At 40.3% G+C, this 13,114-nt stretch overlaps 2 protein-coding genes and 1 non-coding gene across 6 annotated transcripts in view; 1 reads left to right on the top strand and 2 right to left on the bottom strand.

Annotated features, from left to right (window-relative positions):
- Positions 1-8,547, top strand: part of SLC12A6 (solute carrier family 12 member 6) — an 87,375-nt gene extending 78,828 nt beyond the window's left edge. For all 3 annotated transcript variants that reach the window (XM_065940018.1, XM_065940019.1, XM_065940020.1), the window contains 7 exons: positions 1,092-1,287; positions 2,093-2,262; positions 3,025-3,156; positions 3,734-3,841; positions 4,023-4,207; positions 4,583-4,716; positions 5,689-8,547. In XM_065940018.1, coding sequence (XP_065796090.1) covers positions 1,092-1,287; positions 2,093-2,262; positions 3,025-3,156; positions 3,734-3,841; positions 4,023-4,207; positions 4,583-4,716; positions 5,689-5,780 — 1,017 coding nt within the window. In that variant the 3' untranslated portion in view covers positions 5,781-8,547. The remainder of the gene's footprint in view (positions 1-1,091; positions 1,288-2,092; positions 2,263-3,024; positions 3,157-3,733; positions 3,842-4,022; positions 4,208-4,582; positions 4,717-5,688) is intronic.
- Positions 8,548-8,585: 38 nt separating this feature from the next.
- EMC4 (ER membrane protein complex subunit 4) lies at positions 8,586-12,749 on the bottom strand. Of its 2 annotated transcripts, XM_065940021.1 has the most exons (5): positions 12,561-12,749; positions 12,122-12,236; positions 9,718-9,871; positions 9,217-9,377; positions 8,586-8,962 (listed from the first exon to the last, which is right to left on the bottom strand). In XM_065940021.1, exons 1-5 carry the CDS (start codon positions 12,644-12,646, stop codon positions 8,927-8,929), a joined length of 552 nt encoding a protein of 183 aa, XP_065796093.1. In that variant the 5' UTR covers positions 12,647-12,749; the 3' UTR covers positions 8,586-8,926. The 2 variants fall into 2 exon arrangements, with proteins under 2 accessions (XP_065796093.1, XP_065796094.1); XM_065940022.1 differs by lacking the exon at positions 9,217-9,377.
- Positions 11,227-11,358, bottom strand: LOC136172769 (small nucleolar RNA SNORA72). The gene has a single exon (XR_010664108.1). It is a non-coding gene; the product is annotated as a small nucleolar RNA SNORA72 (small nucleolar RNA).
- Positions 12,750-13,114: the final 365 nt, after the last annotated feature.

The raw sequence follows: 13,114 nt of genomic DNA on the forward strand, positions 1-13,114 counted from the left end.
AGAACCAGGATTCTTTTGCCAAGTCTGATTAGCTTATGGGAATTAAACTTCTTCCTGAAGAAGAAAGTAGTTTCAATTCTAATATTTATTATAAGCAATAGATAGAACTACCCTGGGGAAGTTTCAGTTGCATTTTAAAAGTTTTACTGAGGGACTTCCCTGGTGGTCCAGTAGCTTAGACCCCATGCTTCCATGGGGGCAGGGTTCAATCCCTGGTCATTGAACTAGACCCACATGCCACAAATAGAGAAATAGAGAAATCTGAGTGCTGCAGTGAAAATTTACCAGCACAGCGTAAACAAACAAGTAAATGTAATAAAAAAAAATTTTTGTTTAATTTACTGGATTTCATTTTGGAATGAAATGAAATGTTTAGCTTTGAAATACTAAAACTAAAAGTGCTGAAGAAACATTAGTCCAGAATGATCATAAAAATAAATAAAAAGCACAGTATTGGAAATCAAGAGACACTGATTAATCTAGATACACCCTGACTTAATCTGTGCCTTTGGGAAAATCATATCCATTTTCCATACCATTATTCCCTTCACCATTCCACCAAGAGAGTGAAGTAAAAGAAATACAAGTGTCATTAATAATCACCATTAAAATTTCAAAAGAAATGTGGAAATAGAAACAAAAAAATAAAACATACCAGAGAAAATTCTGAAGTGAAACTGAATTGTCATATTGAATTTCTAGTAATATGAGTCAGCACAAGATTGACACTGGGGAAGGAAGATTATGTTCACACTAACCCTGGGCCATTAAGGAATACTGAACATTTGCTTTGTGAAGATCCCTGTTCTTAATTTGTTTGATATGTTAGAAAGAAAAGCAGAAGGGAGGGAAATGTAGAGGAACAACATGTAGACAACTATCTACATGTGTAGTAAGCACCTAGAAAGTGAAAAAGCAAAGGATAATAAAATTTAATTGGGATAAATTAAACTTTTTAAATTGTTCTGTATGAGATACGATCTTATACAGAGTTTGGAAAGAGGAGGGGAATATAATATGGAGAAGAAGTAAGAAGTTAAAAGACCCAGGATAAAGTAATCCAATTTTGAGGTTCTGGTTCTCTCTTTCAGACCATAAAGCATCTAATGGAGGCAGAGAAGGTGAAAGGATTCTCCCAGCTGGTGGTGGCCGCCAAACTGAGGGAGGGCATTTCCCACCTCATCCAGTCATGTGGCCTTGGGGGCATGAAGCACAACACAGTGGTGATGGGATGGCCAAATGGCTGGCGCCAGAGTGAAGATGCTCGAGCTTGGAAGACTTTTATTGGTACAAAGCACTTCTTATACTATTTTGAGGGCCCAAATAGAGGATATACTTTGACCCCATGCTCTAGCCTCCTACAGTAGAAATTCTGCCATTGCTGAAACATAGCCTTATAAGGGCATCTAAATAACTGTTGGGCTTCCCTGGAGGCACAGTGGTAAAGAATCCACCTGCCAATGCAGGAGATGCAAGAGATGCAGGTTCAATCCTTGGGTTGGGAAGATCCCCTGGAGGAAAAAATGGCAACTTACTCCAGTATTCTTGCCTGGAAAATTCCATGAACAGAGGATCCTGGTGGGCTATAGTCTGTGGGGTCAAAGATTCAGACACGACTGAGTGACTGAGCAGACAGCACAAATAACTATTAGTAGTAACAACTAATTCTTCTCACCTCCTCCAGCCTCACATAATGTTCATCAGTTGTTTATCTTGCCAAGTCTTATGTTAGGAATTATCTCTGAAATTGTCATATTTCCATGTGTGATCTTCCACATGGCATTCTCAGGAGTTGGAGAAAGTGTTCTTCAGCATCAAAATCTCCCAAATTCATATACTCCCCCCCCCCTTAGAAATATAGTAATCAGAATACAGCTCGTGATGTAAATCATGGTTCTCAGTCTAATTCTGTTAGCTGTTCAGATCTTTATTAAACTTTTGCTACTTGATTTGGTATAACCTACTGTTTAACCAGGACACCCTACTCAAAGGACTATAAAAGGCCATTACCCTTTCTTTGCTGACATGGTAGGAAGCAAGGCAAGCCTGAAGATTGATCTCTGCTTATCCCAATTCTCTATTTTTTCTCTAGGCACAGTTCGAGTGACAACTGCTGCCCACCTGGCCCTGCTGGTGGCCAAAAACATCTCCTTCTTTCCCAGCAATGTGGAGCAGTTTTCTGAGGGCAACATTGATGTGTGGTGGATTGTGCATGACGGGGGGATGCTCATGCTATTACCATTCCTACTGAAACAGCATAAGGTATTTTGACACCTTTTAAAAAAAAGTCTCTCTCCCTCAACTTCTGTCCTGGTTGGTTCACTAGACAGTTTTTTTCTTTCATTCTATAATGTTGGGGATTATTTTTGGCCTTCCATGATCCCAGATTCAACCTTATAAGAAATAGTTTTCTTTGTAATTGATATCTAACCATCTCCAAGGGAAATTCAGCAAGTTTATTAAGCTCCATATGAACCCTTGTGAAAAAACATTAACAAGTGAACATGTCCTGTTAAAAAAAAAAAAAAAAGAGTAAAGTGCTGGAAACCTAAGGGGTATGTGTATCTTGCTCAGCCTTTGGTAAGACTGAAAGTTAAAATAATATAGCCAATGTCTGTCTTGGCTTGGCCCACCTCTCCCTTGAGGTATTTTATTATTTTTTTTTTTTTCTGTTCTTTCTGTTCCTTCCTTAATACACTTTTTTTTGCCACAGGAAAAAAAAATAATTAGTATAGTCTGCACAGTGTCATTGGTATGCTATCTGACTAAAGCATCTATTAATGTATCACATTCTATCTTTTCCATTTTGCCAGTTTTTTCTTGTTATTAAATAAGAACTCTTTTAAACTGTATTTAATGTGTTCCATAGTCAAACTTCTGCCCAAGTACAATAATATAGCACGTAAGAAGCTAGGAACAAATACCCTGATACTATTCAAGGTTGTTCTAGGCAAAAATGCCATTTGAGTAACTTTTTCTGCTTCCTTGCATTTAATTTCCCATGTATATATGGTACTTTCTCAGGTGTGGCGAAAATGCAGCATACGGATCTTCACAGTAGCCCAGCTAGAAGACAACAGTATTCAGATGAAGAAGGACCTGGCCACCTTCTTGTATCACCTTCGCATTGAGGCAGAGGTGGAAGTGGTTGAGATGGTGAGAAAGCTGAGTTTGAGATCAGAGAAGCTACCTTTCCCCCATGTCCCACTCTGTCATTCTAGAATCTCTTCTAGTTTGGGAATTTCTTCAGCTGCAAATGTGAATTAATCCCTTAGTTCCAACAAAACTCTAGTATATTGATCAGATAAGTATAGGGCATATGTGGTGTGTATTTGGTGGCAGTTTTTAGTTTTGCTTTCTTGTTTATTATAGTCCTTATATTTCTGCCAGATTCTTTTCTTAATACTGTTTTTTTAAGTTTCTATTCATATATTCATGCTAAAGTCACACACAGCGTGTTTTTTTTTTTTTAAATAAGCTGGCAGTATTAAAATAACAGGATTTTGTGTTTTGTGTTTCAAGAAAACACGTATGTAATGGTTAGATTGTGGGAAAGACTCAGAGCTCTGGATTTGATCTACAGGCCACAGTATTGTTTTATGCAACTCGGTGACTGAACAAAAACTGAAACCCAGGTTGATACGGTGGTGGTTGCTCAGGTTTAATGAGTGAGTGGAAATGAAAGCGCGTGTCTCTTGCTCCTTTGTGCTCACCTGCGTGGTCGGCACGGCAGCACGACAGCGACATCTCGGCGTACACCTACGAGCGCACGCTGATGATGGAGCAGCGGTCCCAGATGCTGCGGCACATGCGCCTGTCCAAGACGGAGCGGGACCGCGAGGTGAGGCGCCCCGGCCCGGGAGGCCCTTCACTGAGGGGACGGGGGTGCTCCTCTCACAGCACGACAGGCTCTTCCTTACTTGCCTTAGTGGTTACTCTACAGTAGCCACGTTTTAAAATAATTAAAGATGATGCATGAGAGAAAACGGGTGTAGGATCGTAGTTGTGTCGGGCCTCCCCAGGCTCAGCTGGTGAAAGACCGGAACTCAATGCTACGGCTGACCAGCATCGGCTCTGACGAGGACGACGAGACGGAGACTTACCAGGAGAAGGTGCACATGACGTGGACCAAAGACAAGTACATGGCGTCTCGGGGGCAGAAGGCCAAGTCCATGGAAGGGTTCCAGGACCTGCTCAACATGCGCCCGTAAGCTTCCCACTCAGACCTACCAGTGTCCCAGATGGGACTTTGCCTGGGGACACAGGATGGGATCTAGTCTTCATCTCACCCCAGATCCAGCCTTCTTTCTGTTGTTTGCCTATGCATACCAGCCACCAACTAACGTTGTACACAAACCATCTTTCTTCCTGTCCAAACTGTGTTCCTGGTATAAAACAAGCAAACACAGAATGAGAAAACCCATGATATCAATATTATAAGGCAATCATTTGTTCATTATGTTACTCATACTCTAAGCAAAAACCCTCTAATATCTCAAGTTTTTTAGAGTTGACAATATGCCTTAGTTTTCTCTTTGCCATAACCCACTTCTGTTTCTAACCCCTCACCCTCCCTTTCCAGAGACCAGTCCAATGTGAGGCGGATGCATACAGCAGTGAAGCTCAACGAGGTTATAGTTAACAAGTCCCATGAAGCAAAGCTGGTTTTGTTGAATATGCCAGGGCCACCCCGAAACCCCGAGGGTGATGAAAACTGTATCCTTTCTGAGAGCAGAATTGCTGGTAGGGAAAATCTAAAATGTGTTTTAGATGAAACACTAAGTAACTATAAAGGTCACTGTCTATGACTTCCCCTCTTGAAAAGGGAAGACTGTTAAACGTCTCAGGCAAGGATCCTTACTAACTAGTGATACTATGCTTCTTAAGGGGAGTTGGGTATAATGTTCTCTCTGAACCCTAAACAGATTTTTTAGGTGGTATATCTGCACAATGACTTTTAACATTCAGTATATAGAACCATGTCTGATCATCCTAGAGATGGAGCACCATATCCTTTCCCCTCTCCAGGCTCTTCCCACTTCACAAAGTCTCTCTCTTTTGGATGAAGTTAGGGGAGAAGCAGTTAAAGGGGAACTTCCTCTAACTGAGGGGAAAAGACAGGCGTTCATCCTCATACTCTAATTCCAGGACTGTTTTTATGGGACCTCTTCAGCACTGAAATAGCAGAGACTGGTCCATTTCTACAAGTACCATTAAGTAAAAGAGGTTAAAGGAAAACAAAGAGTAAATCGTCTGTATTTCAGTGAAAAAAAGAAAAAAGTGGCAGGGAAAAAATGTAACTCCAAGAGCTGCACTTGGAAATTACTTGGATTCTCTCTTGGAATCTTACAAGCTATCCTGTTGTGGCTTTTTCTCCCTTTTGGCTTATTTACTGTGTACTAATAACACATTACTACTTGTGGGTTTCCCCCATTTTAAAATAACAGGAAAAAAATCTAACAAGTGGGAAAGAGTTTTGCATTAATATTATTTATGCCAAGAGACTAGATCCCCAGATAACTTCACAGAACTCAATTGAATCCAGAGTTCATACTTCTCTGGTTCTGACTATATAATAAAGCTTGTTGATTTTTCAGCTCTATAGTCAGATAAACTCAAATTATCATGATGCCAGGTTGTAAAGAATGCTCTTTTCCTACTTACTTGTCTCCTTGACAATTTCTGAAGACATGGAGTTCCTAGAAGTACTCACTGAAGGACTAGAGCGAGTCCTTCTTGTCCGAGGTGGTGGCAGTGAAGTGATCACCATTTATTCATAATCTACTCCTGAATGACTCTGCTTGGCTTCACCTTCTGAAAAGGATTCTATCCTCCATGGAAGTGCCAGCTCTTCATTACCACTCCCATCAACTAGAGACCTGTATTCTGTATACATCACGCTGAACTCTTAATGAGCTGAACCTCAAGTCCTTGTGCAGGAAAGTACAAACCGATCTGTTCTTTGCTACCATATGACCTGCTGTCCTTAAAGAAGCAGATCTTCCCTCAACATCAGAACAATGCTCAAGTCCTACAAGCCATGCCTGTACCAGATGAAGGCAAGTTAGGATAAACAAACTAAACCAATAAAATAAACTGGTAAAAGAGATGCTAGAAATTCAACTGAAGTCAAAAGGCAAATACACAAGTACACATCTAACATTAAAGACGAGTCTTAGAAGTCATGATTCAATGATGACACCCATGGGGGTAACAGCCAGAGAGAGACAGCCTCATCATACTAAGGAATTCATGGCCAAGTACACGGGGACCTCACATCTTCGTGTAGGTAACTGTGGCAGGCCGAGATGAAAATTTTCATCAGTGCATCCACTGCTCTCCAGGACTCTTAATTTTATATTAGGGTACTAATATGTAAAAACTGAAACATGAAACTGCAGCCTCTACTTCCTCCAAAACAAGATTCCCCCAAAATACGTTTAGGTACACATACTGTATTATATATTTCAGCTGTTTTTCAAAACCCATTCTGTGGTTAAGATTGTAATACAGGCACTGTTACCATGGAAATTGTTTTTTAGAAGGTTGAATAAAAATTCTTTCAGGTTCTTTTCAAATGGACAAACTAAGGGAACTCCAAATGGTATCTATCAAGATCTGGATAAATATAGTCTGTAGTTACCTATGTGATATGGGTAAAATACATAAGCTGTTATCCAGGAAATATAGATGATAATGCATATTGACCAACAGATCCTCCTTTCCTTCTCCCTTTTATGTCCTCTGGGTTACAGGCACACATCAAAAATCATAGGAACAAATGCTAGGAAGACTGGCAAAAATCGTTCCCTCAACCTTTGGACTATCCTTCAAAGGGGGAATCCAGCAGTGGAATTTGAAGTTTAGAGCCATACTCCTTCCATAGTGCCAAAGTTACTGAGCTGCTGCTATTCTTACCTGCTTCACTGAAGTGGTGTATAATTGGCAATGGCCTGATTCAAGAAACTTCTTTAAGAAACCTGTGGACTTATTCCCAAAGCCATAGTGAAGACTTGAGGCATGTGCCTCAGTGCTCAAAGTTACGAGCATTTTTTTTTTTTTCAATTCTTCATTCTGACTGCAGAAACTTGGATCTGAACTAAAAAATTATCCAAGTTAACAGTCTTTTGCTATTTCAGTTTCATTTTCAGAAAGCTCAAAATGTGTCAAGAAAATACCTGTGCAAACTTTGCTTATTTGCTAACTTAATGATCACAAAACATCTGACTTTGAAGCATAGGGAAGCTACCTTGTGTGGCTGAGTGGTTATTTATGTGACGTCTTCATTTATTTTACAGGATAGATAGGGTATTTCAAGAAACTATCTTGCCTGTATTCATGGCTGCTTTTGAAATTCATTTTATGAATGATAAATAGTGCCACTCTTTGATTACCAGTAGGATATGAAGCAAGCTGCTTTGCTCCATGGTCTGCAGACTATTCTGACCCTTATGGACAGAGGAGAAAAACCCTTCAATATGACTTAGGAAATTTGAGTCATTTTGATTTATTCCCTTTCCTCTTCTTTAAATGTCCAAGCGTAGTCAGGTAGCATGTTATAAGTCTTTTGTTTTTTTTTTCCTCCTGCTGCCTGCAGAGGGTAGAAGCATTGTTTACAACTTCCATTGCAACACTCGATTGCTAAGTTGAGTCCAGCAGTAGCAGAACAAGTCCCCGAGGACCCAAGCTATTAAAGACCCATGCTCTAAAGTCAGCTTGCCCAGGAATTCCTTTATATTTACACACACCCTCTGGCCAAAGTGATATATGTATATGTATTTTTTTTCATATAGAAAAAATGTGGGCAGAAAAGGTTAGTTTTTAGAAGAGCTTTTTGTGGCTGGAGCTCTGTAAGAATCCTTTAAAGGTATAATGGAATTAGTGGCTGCTAATATAGCCCCTACTGCGCCCCTAAAACAATCACTGTTACATGGGGAAGTGGTTATTGGGCCAGATTTAAACTCATCTCTGTCTAGAGCATTTCATGTCTATACGTCACTTATGTTGTCTGCAAAGTGTCTTGTCTCTTAATCACTGCAAATAAAGCAATACTGAAAACTTGACGAGAGAATGCATCTTAGGGGCGGGGGCTTTGTGTTTCAAGCAGGAAGAAAAAAAAGGAAAGATATCTTCCTGCTTTTTGAACGAGATCCAGCTTTTAAGTCTTAGCTATGACTTGACCAGGGCAGGTTATGACAATATTCATTTTCTAATTGCTGGCCCTCTGCGTTGCATAGCTATCTTAAAACTGAACTTTGAATCGCAGCATCTGACAAGTTCCCAGTTCTCTCGGGGGGTAAGATCACCACTTTATATCTTCCGTTGCCTCAGATTCCTGTTGCCCCAGTGATCCTGCCAATCTTTACTTCCCCAAACGTGTTAAAAATCCATTTTTGTGGATATTAAAGTAGCAATTACACTGTAAGCATTTTATGCGCTTTTTGGTCTGGTTTATCTTCTTTTCATCATGTATGATCTGAATTCACATCTTCCATAAGTATCTCCAACAGAATTTTTATGTCCCAGCTTGTGTTAAATAGAAGTGAAATATTAAGGAGAATAGATTTAAGGAAAACGTGTGCAACTTTTTTTTAAGTATTGTTCTCAACCATTTAATTTATTAAAAAGAGATGCTGCTGTGGTTCTTGATTTAGCAGCAACCATTCTTTTGTTTACATAGTCATGGTTTTATTTGTTGTTTTGCTCTATACTGGAAACATAAATAAAGTTTTCTACCTTATTTTCAGTCAAGAATTGTGGTACAGTTTTTTGTGTTTGTAGTGATGAATACATTGTCTTTCACCATGGAGAAAAGAGCTTTTGGTTCTTTTCAGTAGGAGATAATGTTAAGGGTTAATAAGCTGAGAAGGAGCCACTGGGCATAAAGAATCCAGATATATAGGTACCAGGTTCTTCTTTCTTAAGTTCACAAAAGCAGTCCTCCTCCACTGAACTCCATCCTCTGAGAAATGAAAAAGTAAATGTAAATAGGTTAATGGTGAATGAGTGTTGAAATAACTTCCTGAATTGAGTACCTACTACTTTAACCACAAGCTCTATTTTACTTTATCTTTTAAGAATAACAACTCTCAAATTCCTAATGGATCTTATTTAAGAAATGAGCTCTAATACCAACTGTGATCCCCCACCATCAAATGGGTCAGCTATTTACTATACATTAGAGCTGCCCCAAATTTAACTTTCCTTTTGCCTTACCTCAGGGGGTTCAATGAAGGCTAACCAATCTGATGCATGTGTAGGCAACAATCCCATTGACTGGCACTTATAAACAGCCAATGCCAAACCCATAAGGTTCCCAATGAGATACACCAAACCCTGAAGAAACTTCTGGCTTGAACTTTCTAGCATCTTGAAAGCTGTTGGGGTAACAGAAAGTGTCAAAAACCAAAACAACTTTTTCTTCATTATGAATCAGGCCATATATTAATATAAATAATACAAACAGCCCCATACTAAGATAGCAAATAGAACCATTAAAGGTGAACAAAAACCCACAAGCACCATTTTCCCCTCCATGCCACCACCACTGCCATCACCACCCTGCACACACACTTACTGCAACTAGCCAAGAGCAAGCTGTGCCAAGGATTTACAGTGGCTTTTGCCAAAGAATTTGCCTGGGATTCTTAAAGCTTAGTTAGGGTGGATTACTATTTCAAGAACACTTACTGGCAAAAAGAAAAAAAGAATACTTACTGGCTGAAATGGCCATTAGTGCCTGAATGGGTCGCCAAGCCATCATACACACCATCATAGTAGGGAAGATGGAGATAGTATTGCCTGCCATGTACATGATGAAGAGATTCATAGGAATCTGTTTTAGGGGACCCAAGGCAATGTCCCAGCAGCGCTAAAACAAACACAGTTTTAACCACTGATTACTATCCTTAGTTCCACATTTATCATATGACGTTAAAGTCAAATGAACACAACTCCCAGTTCTCTGCTTCTGAGCTAACTCCTCAAGTCCACCACCTCTGCCTTTCTCTCACTTTGCCACAGGAACCTTGCTCGTCTACTAAAAATAAGGCATCTTCACTATTTTATGTTTTTCCCTATGGGTTTTCCAGATACTATTTTTCCCCATGACTTTAGGTAAAGAAAAGACTTCCCTACTTTTATTCTTATACTTATGCACCCATCATTGTCCCATCTACAATTGAAGAACTAGATAAAATCCACATAATGGTAGATCAGCACACCCCATTTAATAGACAAATCAAGATGTGTAAGATGTGAAGGACATTATTAACCCCACTGACATACAACACTGCACCTAACATACAGAATTTACATTCTTTTCAAACACAGATGGGACATCTACAAAAACAACTGAGCCATGGAGAACATGTCAATAACTCTCAAAGAACTCAAATTATACAAAGCATATTATTTGGTTATAATGTAATTAAGCTAGAAATCAGTAACAAAAATTTAACTAGAAAATTTTTCCTATGTCTTAGAATGAACAAATGTGCTCTAAATGATCCACTAATCAAAGTAGAAATGTCAGTGGAAAATAGAAATTTTTTTTTCTTGGCCATTAACTTTTTTTTTTATTAGTTGGAAGCTAATTACTTCACAACATTTCAGTGGGTTTTGTCATACATTGATATGAATCAGCCATAGAATTACACGTATTCCCCATCCCGATCCCCCCTCCCACCTCCCTCTCCACCCGACTCCTCTGGGTCTTCCCAGTGCACCAGGCCCGAGCACTTGTCTCATGCATCCCACCTGGGCTGGTGGTCTGTTTCACCATAGATAATATACATGCTGTTTGGAAAATAGAAATACTAACTGATAACAAAAATACCATATATTAAAACTGTAAGACCCAGAGCTTTGAGAAATTTACACCCTTACATACATATTAGAAGACTAAAAGTATCTAAGCATCTATTTCAAGAAATCAGAAGAATAAATTAGACCCAAGGAAATGGAAAGGAAGGAAATCAAAATGAGAGCAGAAACTAATGAAATTTGCTCTACATCAAGAAAGCCAAAGGGGCTTTTTTTTTTTTTTTTTTTTTTTTTTAAAAAACAAAACACAATAATTTTTGCAACTCATTTAATGGCAACTGGTATTCATCAAACTAGCAATGGTTATCTTCAAAAATTATCACACTAGCTGTGCTACCATTTCTCAAGGTTGATCAGATACAGACAATTCCCACACAAGATACGCCATGTAAATCAGACTTGGTTTATCACCAGCATTTATAAAACCAGACCTAGGCAAAGAACTAGGTCTGGGGACACATGCATGGTCTTAATATAGCGAATGTTTAGCCTGCCCTGATTATTACAAAATCAGAACAGCGAGAATATTCGCAGGCCAAAGGGGCTTTTTGAAAAGCAGTATTAAGGCTGAGAGGGAAAAAAAGTGCCAGGCACTGTTGCAGGCACTTGGAAGACAAACATCTTGCTCTCATAGAGCTTAACAACAGTGAAAAGAGATAATAAAATATATGAATGACATGGAGAAATATAAAGTAAGAAAATAAGGGAGTGCCATGAGGATAGACTTCACTACAAAAGTAACATCTGAGAAACATAAAGGAAATGAGACAGCAAATCACAAAGGAATCGGGGTAAAGGGAAGAACAAGTACAAAAAGCCTGAAATAGGGTGCCTTGCATATTTAAGAAGCAGCAAGGAGGCCATTCTGGGGATAGGAGTGAACAAAAGGGAAAGCGGTAGGAGATGAAGTGACTTAGACCAGGATGATAGATTAAAGCAATAAGAAATAAGATTTTCAAACTATTTGAACCAACAGACTACTCTGACAGATTGGATGAGTAGTATAAGGGTACCAGAGTAGAAAAAGGACTTCAACTGGAATGCGCTACCCCAATAGATAATTTTCAACCTACTTTATTCTACCTTATGTTCAACCGTCTTTTATTTTTTCCAATTAGCACTTTTGGAGCTGATACAGTCAACTAATGTAACACTTATCTCAAACAGTTTAGCTACCAAATATTCGGGATAAGGGCCATCTTCAGTAAGAAAGATAGCCATGTGCTGCTTAGAAGAAGAGATAGGTGTGTAGCTCAGAACTGGCCCAAGGACCATGGTTACATCTATACCTCTGTACCTTCTCCACTAGGATCCGGTCTGTCTCTTGAACGCTGGTATCAGGCACTTGCTTGTCCAAGTAACCAACGGGGTACAGCGAGTCTCCCTGGCCACCGCCCCGGTCACTGCGGCCCCTACAGACAAACCAAAAAAAAAAAAGCTAAGGCTGTAGCCTCCCACACTTCATATCCCACATTTCCTCTTCTCATCACAGGAATAAAGATCCTCAGATGCATCTACCTATACTAGACCAAGCCCTCCCGTGGTTTCGTCAGATCCTGGCCTACTGGGAGGGATGAAATAAGCATCCTTTGGACACAGAAACCTCCACGGCAGAGAAGCCGTTAGCTCCCCAGGAGTCGTCTTTTTAGAGAGTTGTGCCTGAGGGCTCAGGTCCTATTCCTCCGGGGTAGTTATACAGTGAAAGCTCTGATATCGAGCTTTGCCCAGCACTTCACCTGCTGCCTCCTCCAGGTCCGCTCAGCTCAATCGCCCACTTGAAGCGCCGGCCTCGGTTAGCCACCAGGCTCCCTTGGGCCGTCATGGCAACGGCCGCCTACCAATTCGGCAAATCTCTGGACCAAAGCGTAGCCGGATCTCAAGCCCAAAGTCGTCGGCGACTTCTTGGGTTCACTCTGTAAGTTCATTTCCGGCGCGTAACTATAGAGGTCACTTCCGCCCCGGAAATTGTCCAGCAGCCAATTGGTGAGTGAGCTTGGTGCTAAAGGGACTGTTGCGCCTTCTCTGCTCTCTGGAGAGACTTTCTGGATGTTCCCTGACCTCTGAGGTGCGGTGTATGGGACAGAGGAAAGTCTATACTGACTCTGCGTTAGAGGTTGAAGCCAAGAAAGTGAAGTGAAAGTGAAAGTCGCTCAGTCGTGTCCGACTCTTTGGGACCCCCATGGACTATACAGTCCATGGAATTCTCCAGGTCAGACTACTAGGGTGGGTAGCCTTTCCCTTCTCCAGGGAATCTTCCCAACCCAGGGATGGAACTACGGTCTCCCGCATT

This window comes from Muntiacus reevesi, chromosome 7, assembly GCF_963930625.1.
Source record: "Muntiacus reevesi chromosome 7, mMunRee1.1, whole genome shotgun sequence".
NCBI lineage: Eukaryota > Metazoa > Chordata > Mammalia > Artiodactyla > Cervidae > Muntiacus > Muntiacus reevesi.